The 25,368-nt window shown below is 42.9% G+C and overlaps 2 protein-coding genes across 9 annotated transcripts in view; both read left to right on the forward strand.

The window, feature by feature from the left end:
• Positions 1 to 20,461, forward strand: part of hipk2 (homeodomain interacting protein kinase 2) — a 76,075-nt gene extending 55,614 nt beyond the window's left edge. The window contains exons 5-17 of one of the 7 annotated variants that reach the window (XR_005640079.1): positions 138 to 224; positions 3,652 to 3,836; positions 3,995 to 4,157; positions 6,669 to 6,894; positions 7,594 to 7,715; positions 10,738 to 10,868; positions 11,833 to 12,015; positions 12,199 to 12,522; positions 13,329 to 13,573; positions 13,690 to 13,838; positions 14,186 to 16,845; positions 16,951 to 17,002; positions 17,238 to 20,461. Coding sequence is in view for 4 of the 7 variants with exons in the window: in XM_039809030.1 (XP_039664964.1) it covers positions 138 to 224; positions 3,652 to 3,836; positions 3,995 to 4,157; positions 6,669 to 6,894; positions 7,594 to 7,715; positions 10,738 to 10,868; positions 11,833 to 12,015; positions 12,199 to 12,522; positions 13,329 to 13,573; positions 13,690 to 13,838; positions 14,186 to 14,650 (2,280 nt within the window). In the remaining 3 variants the exon portion in view is untranslated. Of the gene's footprint in view, positions 1 to 137; positions 225 to 3,651; positions 3,837 to 3,994; positions 4,158 to 6,668; positions 6,895 to 7,593; positions 7,716 to 10,737; positions 10,869 to 11,832; positions 12,016 to 12,198; positions 12,523 to 13,328; positions 13,574 to 13,689; positions 13,839 to 14,185 lie in introns of all 7 variants that reach the window. The other 6 variants (XR_005640077.1, XR_005640078.1, XM_039809030.1 and 3 more) reach the window with 6 other exon arrangements.
• A 2,232-nt stretch (positions 20,462 to 22,693) lies between these two features.
• Positions 22,694 to 25,368, forward strand: part of si:ch211-1e14.1 (UPF0606 protein KIAA1549) — a 49,793-nt gene continuing 47,118 nt past the window's right edge. For both annotated transcript variants that reach the window (XM_039809027.1, XM_039809028.1), the window contains exons 1-2: positions 22,694 to 22,904; positions 23,889 to 24,180. In XM_039809027.1, the coding sequence (XP_039664961.1) occupies positions 24,048 to 24,180 (133 nt within the window). In that variant the 5' untranslated portion in view covers positions 22,694 to 22,904; positions 23,889 to 24,047. The remainder of the gene's footprint in view (positions 22,905 to 23,888; positions 24,181 to 25,368) is intronic.

A 25,368-nucleotide genomic window follows, 5' to 3' on the forward strand; every position in this document is an offset into this window, starting at 1 on the left:
GGGTTGCTCGGAGGGCAAGCCGAGTCCTGCTGCACGTCAACAACAAGAGGCTGTAATGAGCCAAATGTAAATAGTGCGTTTCCAGAGGGGAAGTGTGATGGGATTTGAGAGGAACATCTGCTTCTTGTCTCCCGCAGACTCCAGAGGACCACGAGGGTGAAACAGGGATCAAGTCCAAGGAGGCTCGCAAGTACATCTTCAACTGCTTGGATGATATGGCGCAGGTATGCTGTTTTAGTAACACATAGCATAACTCTTTTCCCACGAATCGGACAATAGATATATTATTTTGCCTTTGCTCTGTCTTTTGCTTCAATTACATCCACCTGTCTCGCATTTGAAGCTTCAATTGATAGGTCTACTCAGGTCCTGGCTCCAGTTTGATTCATCACATCCCGAGAATTATCCATCAAATATTTGAAATCCTTTAAAATATTTATCCTGCCAAGGCCTGATCTCCACATGCGGCGTAGCGCTGCTTCTATTTAGAATTTTACAAAGTGAAATGGAAGCAGCTGTTCACTGGAACCCCTCCTCAACTCTGCCTCTACTCTTCATTTTGCTCAATCTAATAAGTAACAGAGAGACATTTGAGCTGAACATGTGGTGAGGCTGGTGATGTACAGTTTTCTTTCTGATTTAAGCTGGATTGAGTGTTGTGGCTATGTCTTCACTTTATACGTCTATAATACATACATGTATGCATGTTGAGGGCAAGGGCACAAAAAGGTTTTACTCTCTCTTCCCCTCTCTCTCAACACACACAAACAAACACACACACACATTCCAGAAGGTCCCCACCAGTTTTTCAAAGCGGCTCAGTGGGACACACACACACCATATTGTGTCTTCATGACTCAGCTGGCTCTCTCGGCTGCCCTGCATGTCACCTGTGGGAATCCATTTGTTTCGAAAGATCTCACATAACCCCAGGAAGTAACTTATATAGCAGACGTTTATATGGAAAAGCACAGTCACCGAACACCGCTACATCTAATGTCACTTCCTTCTATGACTCTATGAGAGTAAATTCATCTCTCCACGGTGGGAAAGTTCACATGTAGCCATGACATTTTGATAAGACGTGCCTGACAGGGAGATGATAGTGAGTGTTGTTTTTTTTTCACCCTCACTTCGCCAAATACTGGTTCTGCTGGCAGATATGGCCGCAGTGACGGAAAAAAATGACAATGTTTTTTTTCCCAGGGCCGTTCGAATCTGTGACAGTACTCTCTTGTCATCATGCACCTCGATCCTTCCTTTTATAATCACCAGCCAAGAGATAAGAGTTAAGTAGTAGGTGAATTATTTCTTTTGGAATATGGTCATCTTACATATGGTTACACAACCAGCAGCAGCTTCTGGAGACTGTCCGTGTCGTTACGCAGTGCAAGCAGTGACTTAAGTGATGGAGACAATTATGGTTGTCCAGTAGCGCCCAGGGCCGTTGTCAGGCCTGTCTGGAGTTAACATGCTGTCGGCTGGGACAAGATAGTATCGCTGCCTGGACTTGTTGAGTTTACAGTTAGCGCACGCACACACACACATACACACACACACACACACACACGCAGCACAGAGTTTAATGAAACCAACCTGCACTGGTATGATATCCCCTGGGTCATCTCTGTCTCCTACGCTTCAAGCTCTGTGTCCCATCTTCCTTTCACTGCTGCAGCCAGACCCAGCTTACTGCAAAAAAAACACAAAGGAGATACAGCAGAGCTGCACAAGCTTAATGTGGAAGAAAACTGCCTATTTTTTCCCATCCCACTATCGCGACCGTACAAACAAGTCAGCATTGTGGACATCTTGTCTCCGCGTGTATAATGGATGATGTAGCTGAAGGCCCTGAAAGACGGAGAGACTGGGTGCCAGGAAGAGATAATGAACTCATGATCTCAGTCGTGGGAAATGTGGGGAAGCTTTAGTTACAAGTATATCTAATTTGAGTGAATCAGAGACCAACTTAGAGCAAATGCAAGACCCCGCTTGAGGCCCGATGTAGATGGAGGGAAGGCCTGCTAAAAAATGGATTCACTTTGAACTGCAATCCTTCAATATCTCTGTTGATAAAAGGGAAGCCACGGCAGAAGGAGCAGCATTGGCCTTCACCTTTCTTTTATTACATACACTTACGAATGCACTTTTTCTCTCTTCTCCTACTCTTCCCGCTAAGGAATAAAGTTTATGGGGAGATCTGCACACGTCGTAGTGCTGTGCAGAAGACAGGCCAGCATCCTGCATGCCTAGCTCCACATCTCCTGAGGCGTAGCCCGATCTGTCTCACTGCTCGACATCTGCCATCCCTGCCCTTACTGTGGCATGTCAGTGCACAGATGTGGTTTCATAAACAGCCGTTGACATTCAAGGCACGCAAGGCTGACCATGTTAGTTGAAGCCCCTCGTCTTTATCTTTTGTTTGTTTTTTGACCATTTCAATTTTCATTCAAGCAAAATGTCAAATGTTACCTTCTGTTGTTATTGAAATAAAAATGAAGCACGGAAATATTTCTCCCATCCTATATTAATTAAATGGACGATGGGGAGATTCTTTTTTTCCTCTTCGGGCTTCTTCTTATCCAGTCTGATTATTGTGGCACCCCTCAGCCAACGCCCACCTGCTATGCGTGTGCAACCAAACTGTGTACATTTCCCAAAGTCATCTCTTCCACTGGCAGAGGACGATGTGATTATTTCTCACCTCATTCTGCAGATTATTCCTTTATCACAGCCAGTGGAGGTAGCAAGCAGAGAGGAATGGTTACAGAGCCTGAATAACCTGCATAGAGAAAGAGAATTGGATCAGATTTGCGGTGTTGACTGGCAGCACATCTGATAGCCCCTGGAGCAGGCCTACAGATAAGCGCTGCGTCTTTATTAAAAACAGGCCTGCTACCTCTGCATGGCAGTCACAATAAACAAGGCTGCCTGTCTGTTGCCACCGTACCTGTCTCTGTGCTCGCACTGGCTGACAATCTGCTTATTCGTTTAAGCTCAGTCTACCTATATCACATACTTGTCCCCTTTTTGTTTCGTTCCTCACCCTACATGACGACCCTAACCCAGTCTCTAGAATTTGTACCCTGCCTCACAAATCCAAAGCTTTTCATTACAGCAAAAATCTGCAAAAATCGGCTACTTTGCCCAGTATTTATCCACAACTCAATCCACAATATTTAATACAGATGAAGCAAGACGATGTTCCCAGAATTGCCTCAGGACATATTTAGGATAAGTTGTCTCATGTCAGCTTTCTCAGAGGCTCTCATAAAATGGTGTCCTTTGTGAAAGTATTTATTATTATTATTTTTTTGAACGACTAGCCAATGGCAGCGTTTATTGGGTTCATGTTTTTTGTTTGTTTTCACATCTCAGGAACAGATAAAAATCTCAGCGAAGGCGCCAGGAGATATTTCAAGTGGCGCTATAAATACCAGTGCAAATGTTTATAATGTCACCAAGGTGCAAGGTTATCACTGGGCTCTGTGACGCTCACACTGATACCCTAACGTATGAGCCCCTGGGAGTATTAATAGGCCTCTGTATGGGAATAAGTTGGGGGGAGAGATTGTTCTCTGTCGTCCGCAGGAAACATTAGAGACCTTCGGTACTCAATCAGCCATTATGCTAAGATGCTTGTGTGTCCAGGTAAACATGACGTCCGATCTGGAGGGGAGCGACATGCTGGCAGAGAAGGCCGACAGGAGGGAGTTCATCGACTTGTTAACCAAGATGCTGACCATTGACGCAGACAAGAGGATCACCCCTATCGAAACGCTCAACCACCCCTTTGTCACTATGTCGCATCTCCTCGATTTCCCGCACAGCACACAGTACGTGCCGAACAGGCCCAGTTGTTGTTGCTGTTGTTGTTGTTGTTGTTGTTGTTCGAACAGTGAAATGAACAATTGGAAAAAATGTCATACGGCACTCATTCCTTCTCCCGTCTCTCTCCCTCCCTCCCTCCCTCCCTGTCTGTCCGTGCGTGCAGTGTCAAGTCGTGCTTCCAAAACATGGAGATCTGTAAGCGTCGTGTCAACATGTACGACACAGTCAACCAGAGCAAGACGCCGTTCATCACCCACGTGGCCCCCAGCACCTCCACCAACCTCACCATGACTTTCAACAACCAGCTGAACACTGTGCACAGCCAGGTAAAACTCAGACAACAGTCGTCAGCATGTCGCGCGTGCTGCCGTTCTCAAAATCCCTTCGATTCGGGAAACAAACTTAGAGCTGGCAAGCTGCACGCTGAAAAGTAAAGAAAGGAAAAGAAAAGACAGTTTGGTTCGCGCAACAAGGCAGGCCTGTTTGGTTCAAAGAATATGTTTACGGCATTTACTATCCAACTGGGACGTTTTGGCACCTCATTGGTGGGGATTTGCTATGGACAAAATCCACGCGGCGATTCACTGGTGAAAGCAAATTACGTTTTAACCACGTATCCAGCTAATTTAAATAGCTAACGTTACTGTATTGTCTGAACAGTTAACTTCATTTAATATTGTACGTGGCGCTTTCTTTTGCGGGGGTGCAAATGTTCCACCGAAACAAGTTCCTTCCCGAGACTTTCTGCAGAGCCACCGTCGCTGCGTCCGGATCTTAGCGCTGTGGACATCTGGCAACGCGAGACTAGGCAACCACTGTTTGATAGAGTTTGTCAGATGCAAGTATGTCAACTATTTCAGCTATAGTTTACGACATTTCCTTTGAAAGAAAATTAAAAGAAATGCAGCATGGAATAGATGTGGAATATTAATCACGGCGAGCTGAAACCCTCAAGCAAAAATACAAACAATGCAGCTGGCTTACATACCAGTCAAATGCTATCTTAACCAAATAATCATTTTTTAAACGCCCAACTGTCAGTGGTTTAACAGCTCAGCAGCCCATGAGCGGCTGTTTGTCTCTTTGTTCCATTTTTTTTTCTGTCCATTCTTCCCATCTGAATGCATGTTTCCATGCTTACTTGCCTGCCTTTCTGCCTTGGTGCATGTATATCTGTCCGCCTGCATTTCTGTCTCTGCCCCAGGTCCTGTGGGATTGTCACAAAGTGCTGATTACACACATGACAAGCCCCACTTCCTGCTAGCCTTGCATTCTGGGGCTTTCAGGCCTTAAGAATCCCTTTACCAGGCTTCCTCTCTTTTTCCCTCCTCTCACTCCTGTCCTCTTCTGTCTTCTCCTCTTTCCTCCCATTTCCCGGGGTTGAGCCTGTGGTGCTTTACCGCTTCATTCCCGTGCGGGCTTTGAATCGAAACTGCTGACTTTTGGCTTATGCCGGAATCACCGAGCGCCGTGTTGCAAGGTTTTCCAGATTGTGCTTAGCTACAACTCCTGCTCTCTCCCCCCCCCCACACCACCCCTCTCTTTAGTAAACAGTTCTTTATCACCAACTATATTGAGCCAGCTCAGACTGTGTAGCATGCAACAAAAACCCCATCTTGCTGTGATTTAAATGGATTAACATTCCCTCAGCTTGTCTTTTTCTGCGGCTGGCTCTCAGGGCATATAGACAGACTTAAGTTAGTGATTTATTCAGCTTGATTCATTTGCAAGGCTGGAATTCATCTTTGGCTTGTATTTTTGCTGCTTCCGTGCTTGTTTATGATGAATGCCACAGTGCCATATTGATTATGTTCCCTCCCCTGTTGTTCATTGAAAACGCTAAAGAGAGCAAATGAAAAATGAAAGCGCAGTCTCTGTATTTCCCTCCGCCCTTATGTACGCTTAATAAAAGGGCTAAAATTAGACAGTGTCTGGTGGAGCAAATTATACTTGAGCTGAGCAAACGGTGTCTCTTAAAAGCATTTGTTTTTATCTAGGATGCTCCCGGGCTGTCTGTAGTATTCCACATGTCTTATTAATGGTCAAGACATGCTGAAGTTACCTAAGCTTACATAATTCTAGACTGACTGTTGGCTGTGAAATATTACTCCTGTCAGGCGCATTGATTTGGAGGGTAGATAGTGAAGCTGTGATATGAAATGTCAAGTTTTTGCTGTAGCTCATTATATTGGCTCATTATGATTCTGTAACATTTCAATTTAGACAGTCTTATAATATGATCTCCCTATGACTTGAAGACTCCTCATTTAAGCGGGCATAAATGAGATGTTTATGTTGCTGTGTTGTTTGTCTAAATTGTGTACTGAGACATATAATAAACTCATTCTCAGTATATTGTCACCAGCAGCACATTATTATAGTCAAAAGATGTAAGGTCCGTTTGCCGGTAAATTCTGTAAATGATCAAAATCTTAGTCTAAATGTGCTCCGGTGGCATTTTGCCTATTGTTTATTCTAAGAATTGTAGCATTGATTGCATCTCTACTCACACTCTTTCCCTCCCTCTAATTAATCAAATCAACAGTCCGCATATTTTAAAGACACATTCAAAAGTTGTCCAATTTCTCGGCTCTCATCAACGATGAATGCCTCGCCATCCATCTTATCTTGAGCCGGTGCTTGTTTTGCATCTTTATGTGTGCATTGTTTTGTTAGAATATTGTTATCTTTCTGTTTTTTTTGTTTTTTTGTTTGTTTGTTTTTTACCATGCCTGCTGTTCAACCCTCCCTCCTCCTCGGAGCACTTCCATTTCCCTGTTATTCCCATCAGTACCTCCACTCTCATGATTTTTATTTTGGTCCCATCATTCCTTTAGGCCACCAACCTGGTTCCCTCCTCCACCAACAATGCCACCCTTTCCTTTACAAGTCCTGATGTCTCCATACTAAACTACCAATCTGCACTCTACCAGCCCTCTGCTGCCTCCATGGCAGCTGTGGCCCAGAGGAGCATGCCCCTGCAGCCGGGGGCTCCTCAGCTCTGCGCTGCCCGGCCCGACCCCTTCCAGCAGGCGCTCATCGTCTGCCAACCTGGCTTCCAAGGTAAGAAGGTCTGACCAGTCAGTATGCATTAGTGTGAATAGATAGAGGTGGATTTGGGGTCGTCTGTGCAAAACATCAGATCCCAGCCATGAGCACCTGCACTAGAACTGGCCGCGATATGAGGATTATACTAAAAAAAAAAACAGCATTTATCTGGTGTCATACATACAGCATTGGAGTCACTTTTAGGTCTTTCTCTGTGTGCACAGACTGTCCTCCCCTTTTTGCTGGCTTTTTGTCATTTTGTTTTACAGCTTTAGCCTTGCACCCCACAGGTAGAGTCAGTCGTTCCATACAAACAGTGATTCGATGTTAACTTGATGAGGCAATTAATCATTTTAAGAAAATGGAAAATCTTTGTGTAAGGCTTGTTTGTCTCCTCTGTTTTTGCACTGGGAGGGCTGAAGATCTCTAAGGCATTATTCGGTTTGTTTATTTATTCTTTTTATGGAATGGGTGTTAAAGAAATCCATTATTAGAAACTGTTTGCATACTATTACCATGACTACTGTTTTTGTTTTCCCAAGTACTGTTGCTATGTTCGAACACAGCGGAAGGGTTTTGACATCTATTGGATGCGCATAAATCAGTGTTAAAAAAAAAAACACGTTATGTGATCTCCTGCATACCCTCTGATCTCTGAGTGTTTCTTTACTTATTTGTTGACATACTCTGTACATGTGCTTTATTTGTGCACAGGGCTGCAGGCGTCCCCTTCCAAGCATACCAGTTACTCTGTGCGGATGGAGAATGCTGTTCCCATAGTGACGCAGGCCCCTGGTGCCCAGCCTCTGCAGATCCAACCTGGCCTGCTTACCCAGGTAGGAAGAGTATCACAGAGAAGCAACTAATAGAGTTTTTTTGGCTCTGTCAGACTTGGAACCGCTCACACTCAAAGGAAGCTCTCTCCATCCTTTTTTTTTTTCATAAGCCTTCACTAAGAATAGTATGTATCGATGGAGGCTGGAAATCACTCAATGTTCCTGACCCTGCCCCTGCTGGCAGCTGTTTTTTTCCTGAGCGCATTCAGGCCAAGCTCTCCTGTGCATTGCTCCCTGCCTCTCTCTCTCTCTCTCTCTCTCTCTCTCTCTCTCTCTCTCTCTATCTCCTTCCTCTTACTCTCTCCCCCTCGCTCGCGCTCTCTACTGTCCCCCTCTCCTGGAGGCTGAAGGAGGCTGCCACGGTCTGATGCACACAAAGGCAGAAGCCTTTCACACAGAGTAGGCCTTCACTGGAGCCTGTTACAGTGGAGCTGGAGCTTTAGCTGCTAATGTATAGTTGTTGGAAGTAACAGAGAGTGACTGTGCATCACTTTCTCTTCACACACACACACACACACACACACACACACACACACACACACACACACACTGTCGACCACTTCCATCACCACACCACCTTTTTCCCTATGGAAATTTCCATGAAGGCTTTAAATATCCCTGTGAATCCAGGGAGTTTGAAGCTCTCCCTTATCTCCAGTTAATCATGCAGTAGGCAGGCAGACAGGCAGCAAAGCTCTGTGTGTGTGTGTGTGTGTGTGTGTGTGTGTGTGTGTGTGTGTGTGTGTGTGTGTGTGTGTGTGTGTGTGTGTGTGTGTGTGTGTGTGTGCGCGCCTGTGTTTCTATGGTGGGTTAATCTGTCAGATACCAAATGGTGATTAGCTCCAGGGCTGCTTCCAAGTCAGGCGCTCCAAATTACAGGCCTCAGAGGATCCTGGGAGGTCAGGGGAAGCTTGTGTGAGGCTCTGCATGACCAGAAAATTCACAACATCACCACCACCCATGGATATGATGGATCTATCAGAGAGACAGTAAAATAAAACATCGATGTGTCATTAAGGAAAATGTAAATTACATGACCTGTTAATATCAAGTGTGGATCACACATTGCTGCCATGCTCTGCAGGTATTCACCTCTGTCTGCGCATGTTAACTAAAGACAGGCAATAGTTAACACAAGCAGATGGTTTATATAGGCCAGCACACCTAATAACTGGGTGTGTGGTGTGTGTGCGTGTTTATTACTTTACGGTGGGAGGTCTCACAGATTCAGCTGAGTCCTTTTTTGCCTCTTGGTTGCATTCTCCCCACCTGCGCCTTCACTCACGCTCTGCTCTCTATTGCCCATGCACCCTTTTCCCACCTCGGACCCATGCAAGTTTAGCCCCAAGCTCCCTGGGTGTGCAAAGAGGGGGCAGAGTGAAGGAGGCTCTAAGCAGGGAGGCAGGGAAACCAGCAGGACCTTTATCTGGAGCAGGAATGCAGAAAATGTGGAAACAATTGGGGAGTGAGAGCTGGGGCTTTCAAAGCCCCGAGGTGACAAAGGGTTTTCACCCAGGGAGTGTAGGTCGAGGTGGGAGGCGATGGGCCGCTGATAGTGATGGTGTACTCAGAGAAGAAAGAAAAGGCCTCTTAACTGGGTTACCATTTCAGGGCAGACAGGCTGGTTACACAACGCAGACGCCTAGTGAGAGAGGCATGTAGAGTGCTGGGAATGGAGATAGAGCGAGCAGGAGGAGGAGAAGGAGAGAGCAGGAGATGGATGGATGTATTACAGTCTCTTAATGGCATGTTGATAAAAGGCCTTGGATGTGGTCTGAGATGTAAAGACCATCTCCAGCTCCAGAATGTTCCATTAGAAATTATTTAGTTATCAGTGCACAGACATGGCAGCACTGCTGGCCTGCAGATGCCCCCAGCAACACTTCAACCACAGGCTGGCTGGTTTGGACGTTGCAACCTGCCTCAGACAAAAACAGTTCAGAACAGAACAGCTACATTGTGTCAGAATATAATGGAAACAGACAAATATGTGATGACAAAGATTAAGGTTAAGATAAAGTTAAAAGATAAATGTAAAAATGAAGTTTCCGTAGTGTACAGATTATCTGCTTTGCATTTTGAATGGTGCCTCTCTCTTTTTTTTTTTTTTTTTTTTTCTTTTTTTTTTTTTTTTTTTTTTTTTTTTTTTTTTTTTTTTTTTTTTTGTGTTTCTTTCCTCTTTATTTAAACGTGTGTGCTGCAGCACACACTGATGGCTCTGTAAATAGATGTGCAAATGGTATTAAAGAAACAATTCATTAGCCCTGACATTAAAGTGCTAATCAATAGAACTGCATTAAACTATTAGGGTTACACACACATGGTAACACACAAACAAGCTCAGGCATGCATGAACGCACACTCATCTTGGCACACCTTGGGGCATATTATGCCCGATTCTCCTCCTGTTCTGCATCAGAAATACAAAGTAGCCTCTTTCACAGCAGCATGAATAGGCCTACAAATTTAATTAGAACATAGGTTGATTTGACTCAAGTCAAACACATAATCACACTAACACGCGACACACACACACACACACACACACACACACACACACACACACACACACACACACACTCACTCATATGCATGCAGACAAAGAAAGGAGCTTCTGTACATCTTTATTAAGTCCTGGTCTTATCTCTTTTGTCGATGGATGTCTCCTGAAAGCTGGCGGAGTTCATTTTGCATGCCGAGTAGCTGGTTTAAACCAGCTGTTACGCACTTCTGAAAAGATACGTTGTCATTTATCACAACACCCTGAAACTAATCAGCCACGTTCAATGAGTTCCCTTTGTTCGTGCGTTTATAATGTTTAAATTAAAAGACGCATCAAAAAAAAGTTGCAGTCCCGTGACAGACTTCATAAAACAAATGAATGAATTTCATAGTTTGTATGTTTTGTTACATGGCAACTGACTGTTTTTCTGTATCTATTGTCCCTTTCCTTTCAATCCCCACTCCTCGTCTTCTCCACCCTCTTTTGTCTATGCCCCCACTCTGTGTCCTCCTACCTCAGCAGGCCTGGCCCAGCGGCACCCAGCAGATCCTGCTTCCTCCAGCCTGGCAGCAGCTCACCCACACCTCAGTCCAGCATGCCACTGTCATCCCCGACTCCATGAGCAGCACGCAGCCTCTCGCCAACTGGAGGTGAACACCGCTTTCTTTCTTTTAACTGCACCCAGCCAGTCTTTTACTGATGTCTGAATATTGTGGCCGACGGTGTCCGACCATCTTCTCGTGATAAATAAATCTAAAAGGTTGACGTGTGTCACTTTAAAGCTTGAAAGATAAAGCACTTTGCAAAAAATCAAGTTTATACACATAACATCAGGGGCAAGCCTGTAGGTCAGGTCAGATAAATTGATTTCAAAGGCCAGCAGTGGTTTTATGGCTTTTATAGGTCAGGATGTGCTATAGGAAGATGGTATGGCATAAGACTGATTGACCGAGGAGCCTGTACCTCCCTGACAGCTTGTCCTTTATCGTCAATGAATCACAGTCCCCACGTGAACACTGGTGCTTTTACAGTATGAGAGCAGATTTACCATAGGGAGATGGGATATATGTACATGTAGAGACATATTGTCTAGTATAGCCTGTCACTGTCACTGCGATGACTCGATAAATGGATGGATAGATGGGAGAAGGCAATCTGCAGGGAGATAAGGAGGATGCAGGTATATAATGTGTATGCGGAGGACTCCTGGGGCCATGTATGCGCAGATTCATTCGGAGCTGTCCATCTGTGTCCCGCCTCCCCGTCTCTCCCTCCCTTTCTGTCCAGTGGCAGCTCTGTCGTCCTCAGAGAGACGATTGGGAAAGTGTCGCACTTCCTCTGCAGAGCTATCGCTCCGCAGCTGCTGGTGTCAGCTCCTCTGCCCTCCCTCTTTGCTCTCTCCCTCACTCGTTCCCTCTCCTCCTTCTGTCCTCTTTAGAAAAGTTAGCTGCTGCCACCCGCTGGCTTCTGTGGGGAAAAAAAAACTTCTCCTGTCTTTCTTTTTTTCCTCGCCAATGTTGGGTTTGATTATCCTGATGTATAAATGTATTTTTCTTTGCTACTTCACTTGCAGGTTTCTTATTGTTGTAGTAACATAAAACTGTTATGTTACAGGAATTCCCATCCTCATGGCAGCCATTATAATCCCATCATGCAGCAGCCAGCCTTGTTGGCTGGACACGTTACGCTCCCATCCAACCAGGCGCTTAATGTGGGAGTGGCACACGTTATGAGGCAGCCCTCAACCAATAACAACTCCTCTTCCAAAAAGAACAAACAGCACCAGATGTCTGCCAGGTACGCTGACACTCATATGACTCATAATACTGTACATCATCCTACTGGCAGCTAAAGACCATCACAAACAGAACATGAGGTCTCACAGCTTTTGATTTGGATCTCCAGCATCTGTGTATTTTACCCTCTACCGTATGTGACACTTACCCTCTTCTCCATCTATGTATTTTTTTTTTTTATAAGGAACATGTCAGCCTACGAGGTGTCGTCCTCCCAGGCGGTGCTGTCTCCGCAGCGCTCCAAGCGGGTGAAGGAGAACACGCCTCCACGCTGCGCTGTGCTACAGAACGGCTCGGCGACCAACTGCCCGCCCCCGCAGGGCTGTGTGGGCAGCGGGTGGGGGGCCAGCGAAGCAGAGCAGGCTTCCAGCACCACCCGCGACCATCAGCACCAGCACCACGTCCCCAGACAGACCATCATCATCCCCGACACGCCCAGCCCTGCAGTCAGCATCATCACCATCAGCAGTGACACAGATGAGGAAGATGACCACAAACAAAACAACAGGTCAGATTAATGTGGTTCTATTTCGCTCAGTTGATACAGGCTGAGAAGTTGGATTATCGTTGGGATTACCAGTGCTTGTCACTGCTTTGATTTAGCAGGATAGACATTTTTTTTTCACCTTTACCAGCTCAACTAAGAAGCCAGCTTTCGGCCATCTTATTTTGTATGTTTCAGTGATTACATATTGTTACAAATTATGGGTATGATATAAGGCATTTTCAATGACATTTCTCTGTGTTTCTAGTATCATGATGACTGTGGCAGTGGTATTTTGCGACCACTGATAAAATCAATTGTATAAGCATACAGTCGCCTGACAACAGAAAAGAAAATATTCGCCATAGACAACTCTTCCATGCTGTCACATGCTGTACTGAAACACAAAGTAACCAATCACAGAGTACAAAGAAAAAGAATTGTGAGATTTATACACTGAAAAAAAAAGTCAGAAGTGTGTTTTTGACAAACATTTAGTAACACTTTACCTGAAGGTAGCTACATAAGAGTGACATGACACTGTCATGAACACATGACACTGTCATGACACAGTCATAACACATGAACCCTAACCCTAACCCTAACCCTAACTTGTCATGACAAAAACCAGACACTTACTAAAATAAGCATTATGTCATAAACGTTTATGACTTGTTTATAATGTTTATGACACGTTCATGACAGTGTCATGTCACTCTTATGTAGATACCTTCAAGTAAAGTGTAACCAAACATTTTATACTTATACCCTAGGTCACTGGAGTTGATTTCTCAGTAACATTCCTCTCTGGTCCCCTTCTCTTCCTTCAGTTCATCGTCAAAGCAGCGGAAGAATGTCATCAGTTGCGTGACGGTCCACGATTCACCCGACTCCGACTGTTCCAGCAACAACAGCCCCTACAGTGTGGAGCCCAGACACCCGAACAACAACAGCTACGACACAAAGACCACCATCCTGGACAACTACAACAATGGGAACCCCCGCACCATCATCATTCCCCCTCTTAAAACCCAGAGCAGTGAGGTCCCGAATGAGTGTGAGCGCCTGATGCCAGGTGAAGGACTGTGAAAGATGCTTTCCTCACCTGAAACACATTTTCATGCATAAGATAGTAACCATTACCTAGTAACTGCTTCCCAATTAACCAAACTTGTATCCTCTCCTGTGCAGATGCAATGAATTATCAGAATACAGCTTACAAGTTCAAATCCTCCAATGGAGTGGTGTCTGGCAATAATCACCTACAAGGGGGCGTGTCCTACCGACAGCAGCGCTCAGGGCCACACCCCCTCCAGCAGCAGCCTCTCAATCTCAGCCAGGTATGGTGAAACGTGTGTTATCACTATCAGCGTGTGATTATGTGTGCATGAAACCTTGAATCTTTTAGGATCAGGTTTTAGAGGAACTCTATATATTGCATATAGTTTATTACCTATTTAGCTTATTTTTGGAAATACGCTTTGTGTCTGTGTGGTAAATAGGAAGCTACCACTAAGCCAGTTAGCTTAGCTTAGCACAGAGACTGGAACCTGGGGGGAAACAGTTAGCCTGGCTCTGTCCAAGGTTACAAAAGAGAAATATGACAATGATATTGATCCCCAACAGTTTGAAATATCCTCGAGCAATACAACTGACATTCAGCCCCTTTTATCATCTCCTCTTCCAGGCCCAGCAGCACATGGTAGCCGAGCGAAATGGTCATCGACGCCAGCAGGCCTACATCACCCCAACCATCGCCACTCAGGCCCCGTACTCCTTCCATCACAATAGCCCCTCTCACACGGGCAATGTCCACCCGCACCTGGCTGCCACACACCTACCCAGCCAGCCCCACCTCTACACCTACACAGCCCCTGCTGCTCTGGGCTCCACCGGCACCGTGGCCCACCTGGTGGCGTCACAGGGCTCGGCGCGCCACCACGCAGTCCAGCACGGAAGCTACCCGCCGAGCATCGTCCACCAGGTCCCAGTCAGCATGGGCCACCGCGTGCTGCCCTCGCCCACCTTGCACCACAGCCAGTACCAGGCCCAGTTTGCCCACCAGGCCTACATCAGCGCTTCACCCGCCTCCACTGTCTACACTGGATACCCGCTGAGCCCCACTAAGGTCAACCAGTACCCTTACCTCTAGAGAAGACACTGACTGACACTGGAGAGCCTGAGCCAGCGCTGCTGCTGCTGCTGCTGCTGCTGCCCCCGAAACCCAACCGCCCCGAACACCGTCGACATCCTAAACATCCTCTCCTCGACCTCAGACATAAACAGAGACAGAGGAACATGCAATCCTCATGAAACTGTCACGTATAACTTGAAGATATAACGACAGAGAGAGAAAGAAAAAAAGAGATTCACAGCCTCTCTAGAAGGGAAAGATGGGGTTGAATTTCAGAGGGGTACAGTTCAAGATGTTCTTTTTTTCAATAATTTTTTTCTTCTTCTGAAAGGGCCAGTTTTTGCTTTTTTTTCCTCGTCTATTCTTCACTTTACTTTATGAGAAAAAGTAATGTCTCATTAGTTTTACAGGGAAGTTTGAAACAGGCCTTTTGGGACAGTGGAGGTTCTCTGGTTGGTTTTCTTTTATTTTCCCCTCTTAAATTTGGGAAGTGACTGTTGAACAGGGGTTACTGACTGGAAGTTTGGAATCCCAAGAGATTTGGGAGAAGGTGAAATACGGAAACCTGCTGCTCTTCAAAGAAAACAAAATATTGATGGCCTTGAACTGTCTTAATATTTCCAAATCATTCACGGTGTGGGGCGAACAGAGAGGCAACTCCCCACACTCCACCTTCTCCAGCCAGAGGAGGCTTCTGGAAATATAACCAACAGAAGACAACAAACTTTTTAGTGTATTTATAGATATTTTTGTTCCTTTATGTTTCACCTTTATGATGATACTTCAGTTTTAGCTAGGTGTCTTAGCTGGGCCCCGTTCTTAGAATGTAGCAGTCTGCACCTGTTTGTTTTAAGAAGACAACTTTTTTTTCCTGATACCAATAGATTTATTTGTTCCTCTTTTTTTTTCTATGTGATTGCACAAAGTGGTTATTATAACATAGGCATGTACAACGTGATTGTCTGTGTGTGCTACTGTCAGCCATGCGTGTGTAGTCCACCTCCTTAAAACTCTCTTCAGTCTTTAGTTTTTGACCATTGTTCCCTCGTAGTGCCTTACATATACTATAACGACACAGTTTACTTGGCTTGGATCCTGAAAGCCACAAGAGACTATAGCTATACCTAGAGACACATGTTTCCCTGGTTTCACATCCTAGTCGGGGCAGTTGTAGCTCTCTTCCAGGTGTAGGCTCAGCCCCTTGCTGTATCTTGTTCTTAATGACAGCATACTATACATGATGAAGATTAATGTCAGAGTCGTTATCACGCTGAGCTATTTTATTATGTGTGCATGAGATAACTTGCCTGGGGTACTTACCAAAGTCATAGATAAAATTCTTGTTACATTTTGCTCTGGATATTGATGTAAATATGAAAATGTACAGTATAGCTGTAGCTGTAAACCTTTATATCACAGTGGCACCCTAAATGTGGCTCTAGTTTGAAATATATTTGTCGTTGTTTTTGTTTTTTTGTAATCACGCGAGGGAATTTATGCATCGTGATTAGGGAGCAGAGATATCAGCTCAGTATTCGTGTACAGGTAAAGAGTTACAGTACAGTGTGTGAGACACAGTAGAGGTTGTTTTTCAAGGTTTAAAGCTAGTCCGAGAGAAGGGCCTGACAGAAAGTAATAGCTGCCATGAGGGGGGTTCTGTGAGGCTATAGGGATAGCCTGGCAGCAGAGAAGAGGCAGAGTATCGAGGGTTGTTTGAGAGAGAGATTCTGTGTAGGCACGAGTGAGGGAGCTGTTTGAAAGCGTAGGGTCAGTTTAGGTAGGGACTGTGGAGGGCAGGGTGAAACGCTCTATCTTAAATGGGATTCAAATGGTAGCAAGTTGGCACTGAGCAGGTTGATAGTAACACTGAGCCCGGGTGGTTGGTAGGAGCCCAAAAGGGGCGTTACCTTACCTGAATGCACACTTCTAATTCTGACACGAATCCTTTTGTTGTTGTCATTTGTTGCTGGCGGCGTCGTTGATTTCTCCAGCAAAGATATATGGAAGTTATTTGTTGCGCTTGAGGTTTGGGTAGCATCTCAGAGCTGCAAGAACAGAACAGAAGGGAGATGGCACAGCATACACCTGGAAGGGCACCGTGTGGACCATTTGTTGCCACTGTCCATTTGTCTTCGAACCAGGTACACCACAGACATCGCCACGCCAGCCGAAACGGGGATACCGGAACACTTAGAGAACCAATAGCGATGTCGGTTAGTGTGTTTGCTGCTTGATTTAACGGACATCTTTTTTTCTTTCTTTTTTTCTTGTAGCCAATGATACAAATAATCTCTGTTCTTTTGTCCTCTTGAACGTAGGCACATCAGTACTGCTGGTGGTTTTAGTGAAAGCCTTCCCCTCTCATTCATGGTATGCCATAGTACTTGCATGTGAAGTGATTTATTATTATTTCTGTTTAACTTAACATCATCTTGAACTTTTTTTGACCTGGCTGTAGTACATGTTGTGTTTATTTTTTAGAGATTGTTGCAATAATTCTTGTGGATGTTTTATCAGAGTGTGTGTGTGTGTGTGTGTGTGTGTGTGTGTGTGTGTGTGTGTGTGTGTGTGTGTGTGTGTGTGTGTGTGTGTATTTTGAAAAAAGAAATCCCTTGACGGGCCCCAGAGTGGTTTGTCATCCTGGTACTTTTTCCTCCCACAACTCTCCACTTCCCCGTCAGCTCCAGCATGCAAGCCTATGGTCCGGGTAGTTAAAGATGTGATTACGTAGTACGTTGCTGGTTACACCATTCTTCTCTGTTCTGTTGTCTTTTTATTTGATTTGATTTGATCTACTTAATTTCCTCTAGGTCATTGGGGCCTAAGCACACACGCATAAGGGAGATGATTTTCCATTGAAATCTTTTGGCTTCTCTGTTATGAGACAGACTACTGAAACATTCCACTGTTTGAGGGAATTTGGCGTTGCCCATGCTACGCTGCTGTCCTGTCCCCTCTTCTGTCAGCACGGGGATAGTATTGTCACACTAGGACTTTTTTTTCTTCTTTTTTTCGCTCTTCCCACCAAAGAATTCAACAGATGGATCATGTACAGTTCAGCACAGTACAGTACAGTACAAGCAATCCCCCACAGCGTTGCTAGAGCAGACAGGCAATAACTTCTGTTCTCATTTTGAAACGCTCTATAAGTGCTTTTGAGGACATGTTATTTTACCCCCAAGCAAATGCATGTGTGCATATGATGTAGACAAGGAGGATTTAACATACTTAATGCATACAGCAGTCGTTAATTGGTTTAGAAGCTGGATGTTCAACTTTAAGAAGAGCTGCAGTCTGTTTTAAAAGCTTTTTTTTGTTTTGCTTTCATGACTCCTCACACTGTTGTTGTTGTTTTGTTTTTTTACGTTGTTGATGTTGTAGCTTTATTGGTGTTGTATGAAAATGAATTGAATTTTACATTAGGGTGCCATGAAATAGAATGACCTGTAAAAATGGATTAATCAAAAATGTACCAACTATACCTTTAAAACCATGGTCACCCGCACAAAATGAATGTAATACGTGACCTGCGGCATCTGAAATGGCTTTAGATCTTTCTCAGTGGGTGACCATTTAATTTCTACACCGTTTGTGGCCATGCATGATGCAATAATTATACATCTGATCGCCAGCAAAATCCCATATGAGAGAAGTAATGTAAAAGGACCACTATCCTCATGATTAGGGGGATATCAAATAATCGCTATATATTCTCAAATGAAACATCCAATTAAGAGAAGCCCTGTATGCGCAACATTGTGGAAAATGACTTGATGTGTATGATACCTTTGTCTATTACTCTCTTTCACATAGCCAATGTTTTGTGTTTTATAAAAAAAAAAAAAGGGGGAAGCAGAAATGTGAGCATTAACGTAGATCGAGTGACCTTACAATTACCAAAATGTGCTTAAGTAGAGTGTTACAATGTTTCGTGTTGTTAAGGTGAGCATAGCCTTCCCAGCTAGCGACTTTACTGTTAGAGTACTGCCTTCCAAATAACCAACGATACCTCCAAAGGTTTAAGGTGACATTTCAATTAGGGAAAACTGAATAAGGCAGTGTCTCACTCTCTATGAAGCCTGGCATTCTCCTTTCAAATACACTCAAACTTCCAGCTTTGCTCATGGTGTTACCGTGAATACTCCTCCTCCTCCTCCTCTCCTCCTCCTCCTCCTCCTCCTCCTGGAGCTTTTGGAACCACTGAGAAACATTCCTGAGACGCATAATGGCGCACAGTGCTACATTAGTCTTCAGACAAACTCCTCTAAGGTGACTTGGAGCTCAGCGAGAAGTGTACAGACCACCTGCAACATCAACCCGTTCAGTATAAATCGTTCGGCAAATGCCGCAGCCGCCTCCCAAAGTACAGAGGGGTTAGGAGCAGGTGTTAGGTGGATTCCTCTTTAGCTGATGTCCTCTCTGTCACCAGGAAATTCATAATCTAGCACCACAAGCATTCTTAAAGCCTTTTTTTCGGATGAGAGTGTTTGTTTTTTGTTTTGTTTTTGACTTTTCATTAAGGAGATCTGCTCCTCCTTTTTGCTGGCTATTCCTTGGGGGAATTCAGGGTGAGGTGGTCAAGGTTTGATGCCATCACTGATAGAGGGTGTCAGGTGATTACAATCGATGTATTTATGAACCAAAACTTGATTGAAATACGATTGTTTTCCTACTATCTTGATATATTCTAATTTGTGTAAAACCAGGCTAGGATATAGATTCATTTTCTACGTCAAATCCCCTAATTGCGGTGTTGTAAGACCTTTGGTCCTACTTTCGACACTGAAAATGTAGCTTTTTTCCCATTTTACTTTCCGAGACATTTCTAGCCAAAGATAGCTATTTTTGTGGTGTTAATAAATGGAATCTAGAAGTGGTAGAACCAAGCTACATTCAAAGTCTGATTTGCATGTTTACACTACAAAAATATCCATCTGAAGCTAGCGGTCATCTCAAAGTCACAATCCCTTTTAGGACATTCTCAAAATTGTCAATTAGAGAAGCTCAATTTCTCAAATAGCTACTTGCACAAGAATACTCACGCAAGCGGTTTATCGGTTTATTTACATTTTCTAAAGACCTAAGAGTGCATCAAACCCTGACCCCCTTTTGTGTCCATTGCTGTATGGTTTCTCAACAGTGTAAAATCTCATTCTTTGTCGATAAAGCTAATGTGTGCTGCAGTATTTCCTAGTATACTTCTCTGTTAATTGTCTTTTCTTATTTACTTTTGTTTATTGGGGTGTGATGTCTCATTATTTCAATCTGTTGATGTTAGCGTTCTATGTATACCCTGTTCCTTAGCCTAATATTATTAAGTATGTTATGAGAATGGATATTTTACTGGCTTTATAGAATGTTTAAATAACTATAATAATGACAATAAGAAGAAGGATTAATTAAACCTCCTAACAAGTTGAGAACTTGCTACTAAGCGCTTGTGTTACCATTATGATGTTGTGTGCTTCTCTTAATCATTTTCGTTGTAGAAAAATGGAGTGAATTTATATTAGGCTTCGAAAAAAACTAATGATAGCATTGTACATTTTACAGGAGGATTTTAACAGACAAACAGCTTCGTCAAATAGAAGAATATAGTTATTTTAATTGTCCTCTTTACTAACTGTAGGGTGAGAAGGGGCTCGCGTTGTGGTGAACTATGTTATAGCTTGTTATTCACTGTTACTTTTGATCATTTTTTCGGTCTCCGAGGTGAATCGAGTTATTAATGAGAATTTGTATGCTCACATATGCATATTGTATATGTGTAGAAATGTAATCACACTTTGTCTTGGATTTACATTAAACTGTTAAGTCACGGCACCAGTATCCTGTTTTCTACTGTGGTGTGTGTGTGTGTGTGTGTGTGTGTGTGTGTGTGTGTGTGTGTGTGTGTGTGTGTGTGTGTGTGTCCGTGCTTGTGCTATGTTGTGAGTTCTTGAGCATGCTAACTCTTTTAATACATCAGAAAGGAAATAAAAATACACACCAATAAGCAAACATACTACATACGCTGTTACTCCAAAATGTCCAAATGTTCATTTAACCCTTGTGTTGTCCTCGGGTCAGATTTGACCCATTTTCAGTGGGTCTTAAGTTTTTTATATCAGAAATATGGGTTTCTTTCATCCAAATTGCCCAAAAATAACATGGATGCATGGATGTACGTTGTATGGAAGCCATAAAACATTCTTCGCAGGTAAAATGAATGATTAATTCCATTGAATGTTGGGTGTTTTATTAAATTTTATAGCATTTAAAAAAAAAATGAAATGGTTTTACTAAACTTTGACATAAACTGTGATCCACTCAACATCCTCTGATCTTAACTATTAGTCAAAATAATTGATAATTTCTGTGTTTTAAACAAAAAAAGTCACAAAAACGTTTTAAAAAGTGTCAAAAGCACCGGAAAAAAACGTCGGAAAAAGCGCCAACAAAAGTTCATTTTCAATTTTGACCCAGAAGGACAACAAGTTCATGGTCTACTCTACGGGAAGACAACACAAGGGTTAAAGGCCATGCACACAGTTGTTTTCACTTATTTCCCTTATACGCTCTTTTGAAGTGGCCCTGGGCATGAATCCAGTAGTGGAAGAAGATTAGATACCACTTTATAAAAAAACGACTATGAAAGAATACTAAATGACAAGGAAAAGTGTAACAGGTTTGCAATGTATTAAAGGGTTAGGGTTAGGTTCATGGCCATTGTGAGTGTTATATTTTATATTACAGAATTGTTAATAGTAATGCATTAATGTAGCATTATATTCTGATAGTTGTTTGAGGTACGATTCCAATATTTTGCAAAGATTAACATACTGTGTGTTTTGTATGTAAAATAAAGTAACTAATAACTGTAACTAGCTATCAAATGTGGTGGGGTAAAAAGTGCAATGCAATATTTTCCTCTGGAATGCAGGGGAGTAGAAATAAAGTAGCATAAACTGATAATAAACTCAAGTGAAGTAGAAGTACATCAAAATTGTACCTAAATACAGGGGTTTTTACTACTGTTTAACTCATTTTATTATTTATTTTACATTTATTTGTATCTTTATTAATACATACTGTGTGTATATGCTTATACTTATATTGTTTATATTATTTTTATCCCTCTTATATTTAGGGAATGTGTGACATTGCACCAACAACACCATGACAAATTCCTTGTATGTGCAAAAAACGTACTTGGCAATAAAGCCCTTTCTGATTCAGATTCTGATTCTGATTAGGTAATTGCACTATTCCACCATGGACGAAATCTTTGGCAGCTATTTTTATACCAATTTATTATGTCGTATTTTGAAAAGAGAGATCATCAACATTTTAGGATTTTATTTTCCATGATGCTATATGGCACACATAATAGCCTACCAGCTAAATGTTCAGGAGGACATCATTGAAAGCCAAACTGATCTAGAATCAGCAACATTAATATTAGTAAATACCACTAGGTGGCGGTGCACACCAAAATGTTGACGTCTAGAAACTGGCACTGACGTGATTAGGGTATGCTGATCTGCTGATCATCTCCATTTATTTTCAACCACAAAACCTTGCTAAGCACGATGGTTAAAGCATGAACCAAGGAGGCCTATCTCAAGCCGTGCAAGCTCTTTGGAATTTACTTCCCGAGTGAAATCATGCATTACGATAAAAAAGTGTGTATCCTTGCATAGTCAGAAACTTAAACGTGATTTTTAAATGTTGATGAAATTGTAAATTGACAGGCACTGGAGCATAGCCTACCAACCAAAATTAATCCTTGCAGAAAAATAGACGGTGCCAGTTTGATAACTCTTTCTTTCAGCATGCCTAGGTACCGTTAAACTCTATTTAGCCAATAAAAGGCTGACATTGATCTATAAATGCATGGCTATAAACCTAAACGCATGAAGCGACGTTGCCGTGGAAGCCGCAGACGCCAGTCAGTGAGAACCAACCTAATGTTTAAAACCCACTTTGACAGAAATGAGCTGCAGCCAATGACAGCCGGTTTCGATAAATAAGAAACTAATCAGATCGGTCAGGGGGCGGGACTAACCCAATCCTCAGGACGAGAGAAGGTAACTGTTACCGAAAGAGTGTCAGATCATGAAAGCCAGCTACCAGCTCGTGCACTTTACGTTTACACTGAAATAACTTCAAACGCAGGCAGGTGGTTGCATGAATCTTTGTGGCGAAAACCCCAGGCAACATTTTATTTCATCCAAGGATATTTCTCGTAACCCAGACAAAGGAATTGATAGAGTTGGAGCTTCCTTTTTTGGTAAGTCTGAATGCGCAGCTATGAGCAGGCTGATAGGAATGGCTGGGTGAAAGGAGAAAAAAAAAAATCCTGTTATCTTTGCACTCAAAGCTAGCGTTGGGCAATACAACTAAAGTATGTATAGCTAACCCGTTTGTAACATTTTGCCGTGACACTCAAATGAGAGATGTAACCTGCTTTGTCTAGCCTTACGAAGAGCCACATGACCGTTAAAGTAACGGGACGGGATGTAGGACAAGAGACTGTCTTATCATGACGAGAGCCTGTGAGAGAGCGACTGAAAGATATGGCCATTCTGCCGGGGGATGGAGCCTGCGCTGGTCCTATGTGCGGTCCTCTTTTCACCACGTTGAACGGTTATCCGCCTATATGTAGAGTTAGTTAGGTTGTTTAATGGGATAAAAAATTCCTCATTTGTGTGTATTTGACTAATGTTATTAACGTTACATTATAATAGCCTGTTGGCCATGTGCATGACATGTTTCTTTCACAATGTAAAAACAACCCCCCAAATTGTATTTATTTTAACATGTTTATTATTATTATTATTTATTATTATTATTATACTTCTGTGGAGAGATGCCTATTACATTTTTTTTCTCAAATCCATAACAAATATAATTTTAGAATCCAAAAAATGAAACTACATTAACTTTTTTTGTTTATGAAAGGCCCACTGCATAGGTTAAGCAAAATTTAGGCAATGTCCTAAAATAAAATGAACAATTTATTTTCAATTTCAGAAGAATTATTAGCCTCTCTTTTTCCAACTGACCCATCTGTCCCTGTTTTTATTGTCGTGTGCTTTAAAAATGTAACCATAATCAAATGGAATTAGAGCACACGTGTGCTTATTTGTACTTCAGTTTATCAGTGGTTGTTTCCAGTTAATGGCTGATTCATGAAGTGACGTTTGCAGTAAGAGAAAATGTGGTTGCTTTGTTGTGAGTGTCACATTGACTGTTGCTCTTTTGTTTTCAACAGCCATTCTTCATTGCGAGCACGTGTTGTGGAAGGAGGGCCATAAACTAAAGGATACCAAGCCAGGCAGCCTGAAATAAACCCAAACCTTGATTATCTCTTTTGGAATGAATCTTCTCTTCTTAACTGGATGAAATGCCTTGACCTTACCCCCGCCGTACCATGGCAGGTTTAGTGTCCTCTGTGGGTTTGGTGGTGATGCTCAAGGCTCTCATGCATGCCCGTGGCCAGCGTGCAGTGTTTCTTGGGATGACGGTGTTGGTAACAGTGATCGCAGCTGACTCACCTGTTGCAGGTAAGAGAACACCTTTCGCCGACTTGCACAACACGATCCCCTAATTTGTACCTTATGTTATAACTGACACAGTACAGTATCTTGTAAACATTCAGTTAGCTTTTAAACATTGACGCCACGTTCGTTTCAAGTTGCACTTGTAAGGTGATACACGCAAACCATGCATGTGCAGATCCACAGCCCCTTCCTACCAAAAGCTGGCTTCTCAGTGTCTTATACCATTTGCCTGATGAAGGTCTAGTACTGAAACGTTGCCATTCAATTTATCCTTGCAAGTTAGACAGCGTGCAGGTGTTTCTTTGCAACGTTTGACATACTTAGCCCTCTCCTACGCACCTGTCTCATGCAATAGATGTGCATAGTACAGGCACATTTTTCTTTTCTAAACCAAAAATAACTATAGAGATCATTTTGAAGGACAAAAATACCCATTATTGTTTCTTATTGTAGTATAAGAAGTGGCAATCAACCCATGTAAAAAATAGTGAATATGTTATTTGTGTATTTGTGGAACAGTTAGGTCCTTATATTGTGTGTGTGTGTGTGTGTGTGTGTGTGTGTGTGTGTGTGTGTGTGTGTGTGTGTGTGTGTGTGTGTGTGTGCGTGCGCGTATGCGTCCTAATCGAGATGTGAGTCTTGATGGATTAGTTTCTGGTTTCACTTGTCCTGAGGATTGGGTTAGAGAGAAATTAGAAGCTTACAGCCATCTAGGTATCTATTCTCTATACAGTTTCTCCAGGGCAGGGTATAGCAGCAAATATCCTACATTTTCTTTTTATTGTCCTATATATATATATATATATATATATATTTTTTTACCTTTATTTAATTTGGGTAGGTTTGCTTATTTTCAGCAATATTTGACACAGTTACACACAGTCATATCTAGGAGATGCTTAGTCAAACCGCAGTCATGTTTGTGGGCCACTCAGCAGCTGCACTGGAGCAGTTGGGTCTATCACGTGCCTTGCTCAAGGCTAACTTAACAAGCAACCTTCCAGTTGTAAGCTCGCTGTCTTAACCTTCACTTCACGGTGTTACCAGTTCTTCTACTTAAAGCTTGCCATATACTGTATATCGATGATATATAGAAGCCCGAATAGTGCAACTGCTTCTGTTTTGTTCTTAGTCTAGTTTATAGAGTTTGAAGCACAAAAGTCTTTCTCTAGTAGTTTAACTCAGCAGACG

The sequence above is a fragment of the Perca fluviatilis genome, chromosome 8 (genome assembly GCF_010015445.1).
Source record: "Perca fluviatilis chromosome 8, GENO_Pfluv_1.0, whole genome shotgun sequence".
Classification (NCBI taxonomy): domain Eukaryota; kingdom Metazoa; phylum Chordata; class Actinopteri; order Perciformes; family Percidae; genus Perca; species Perca fluviatilis.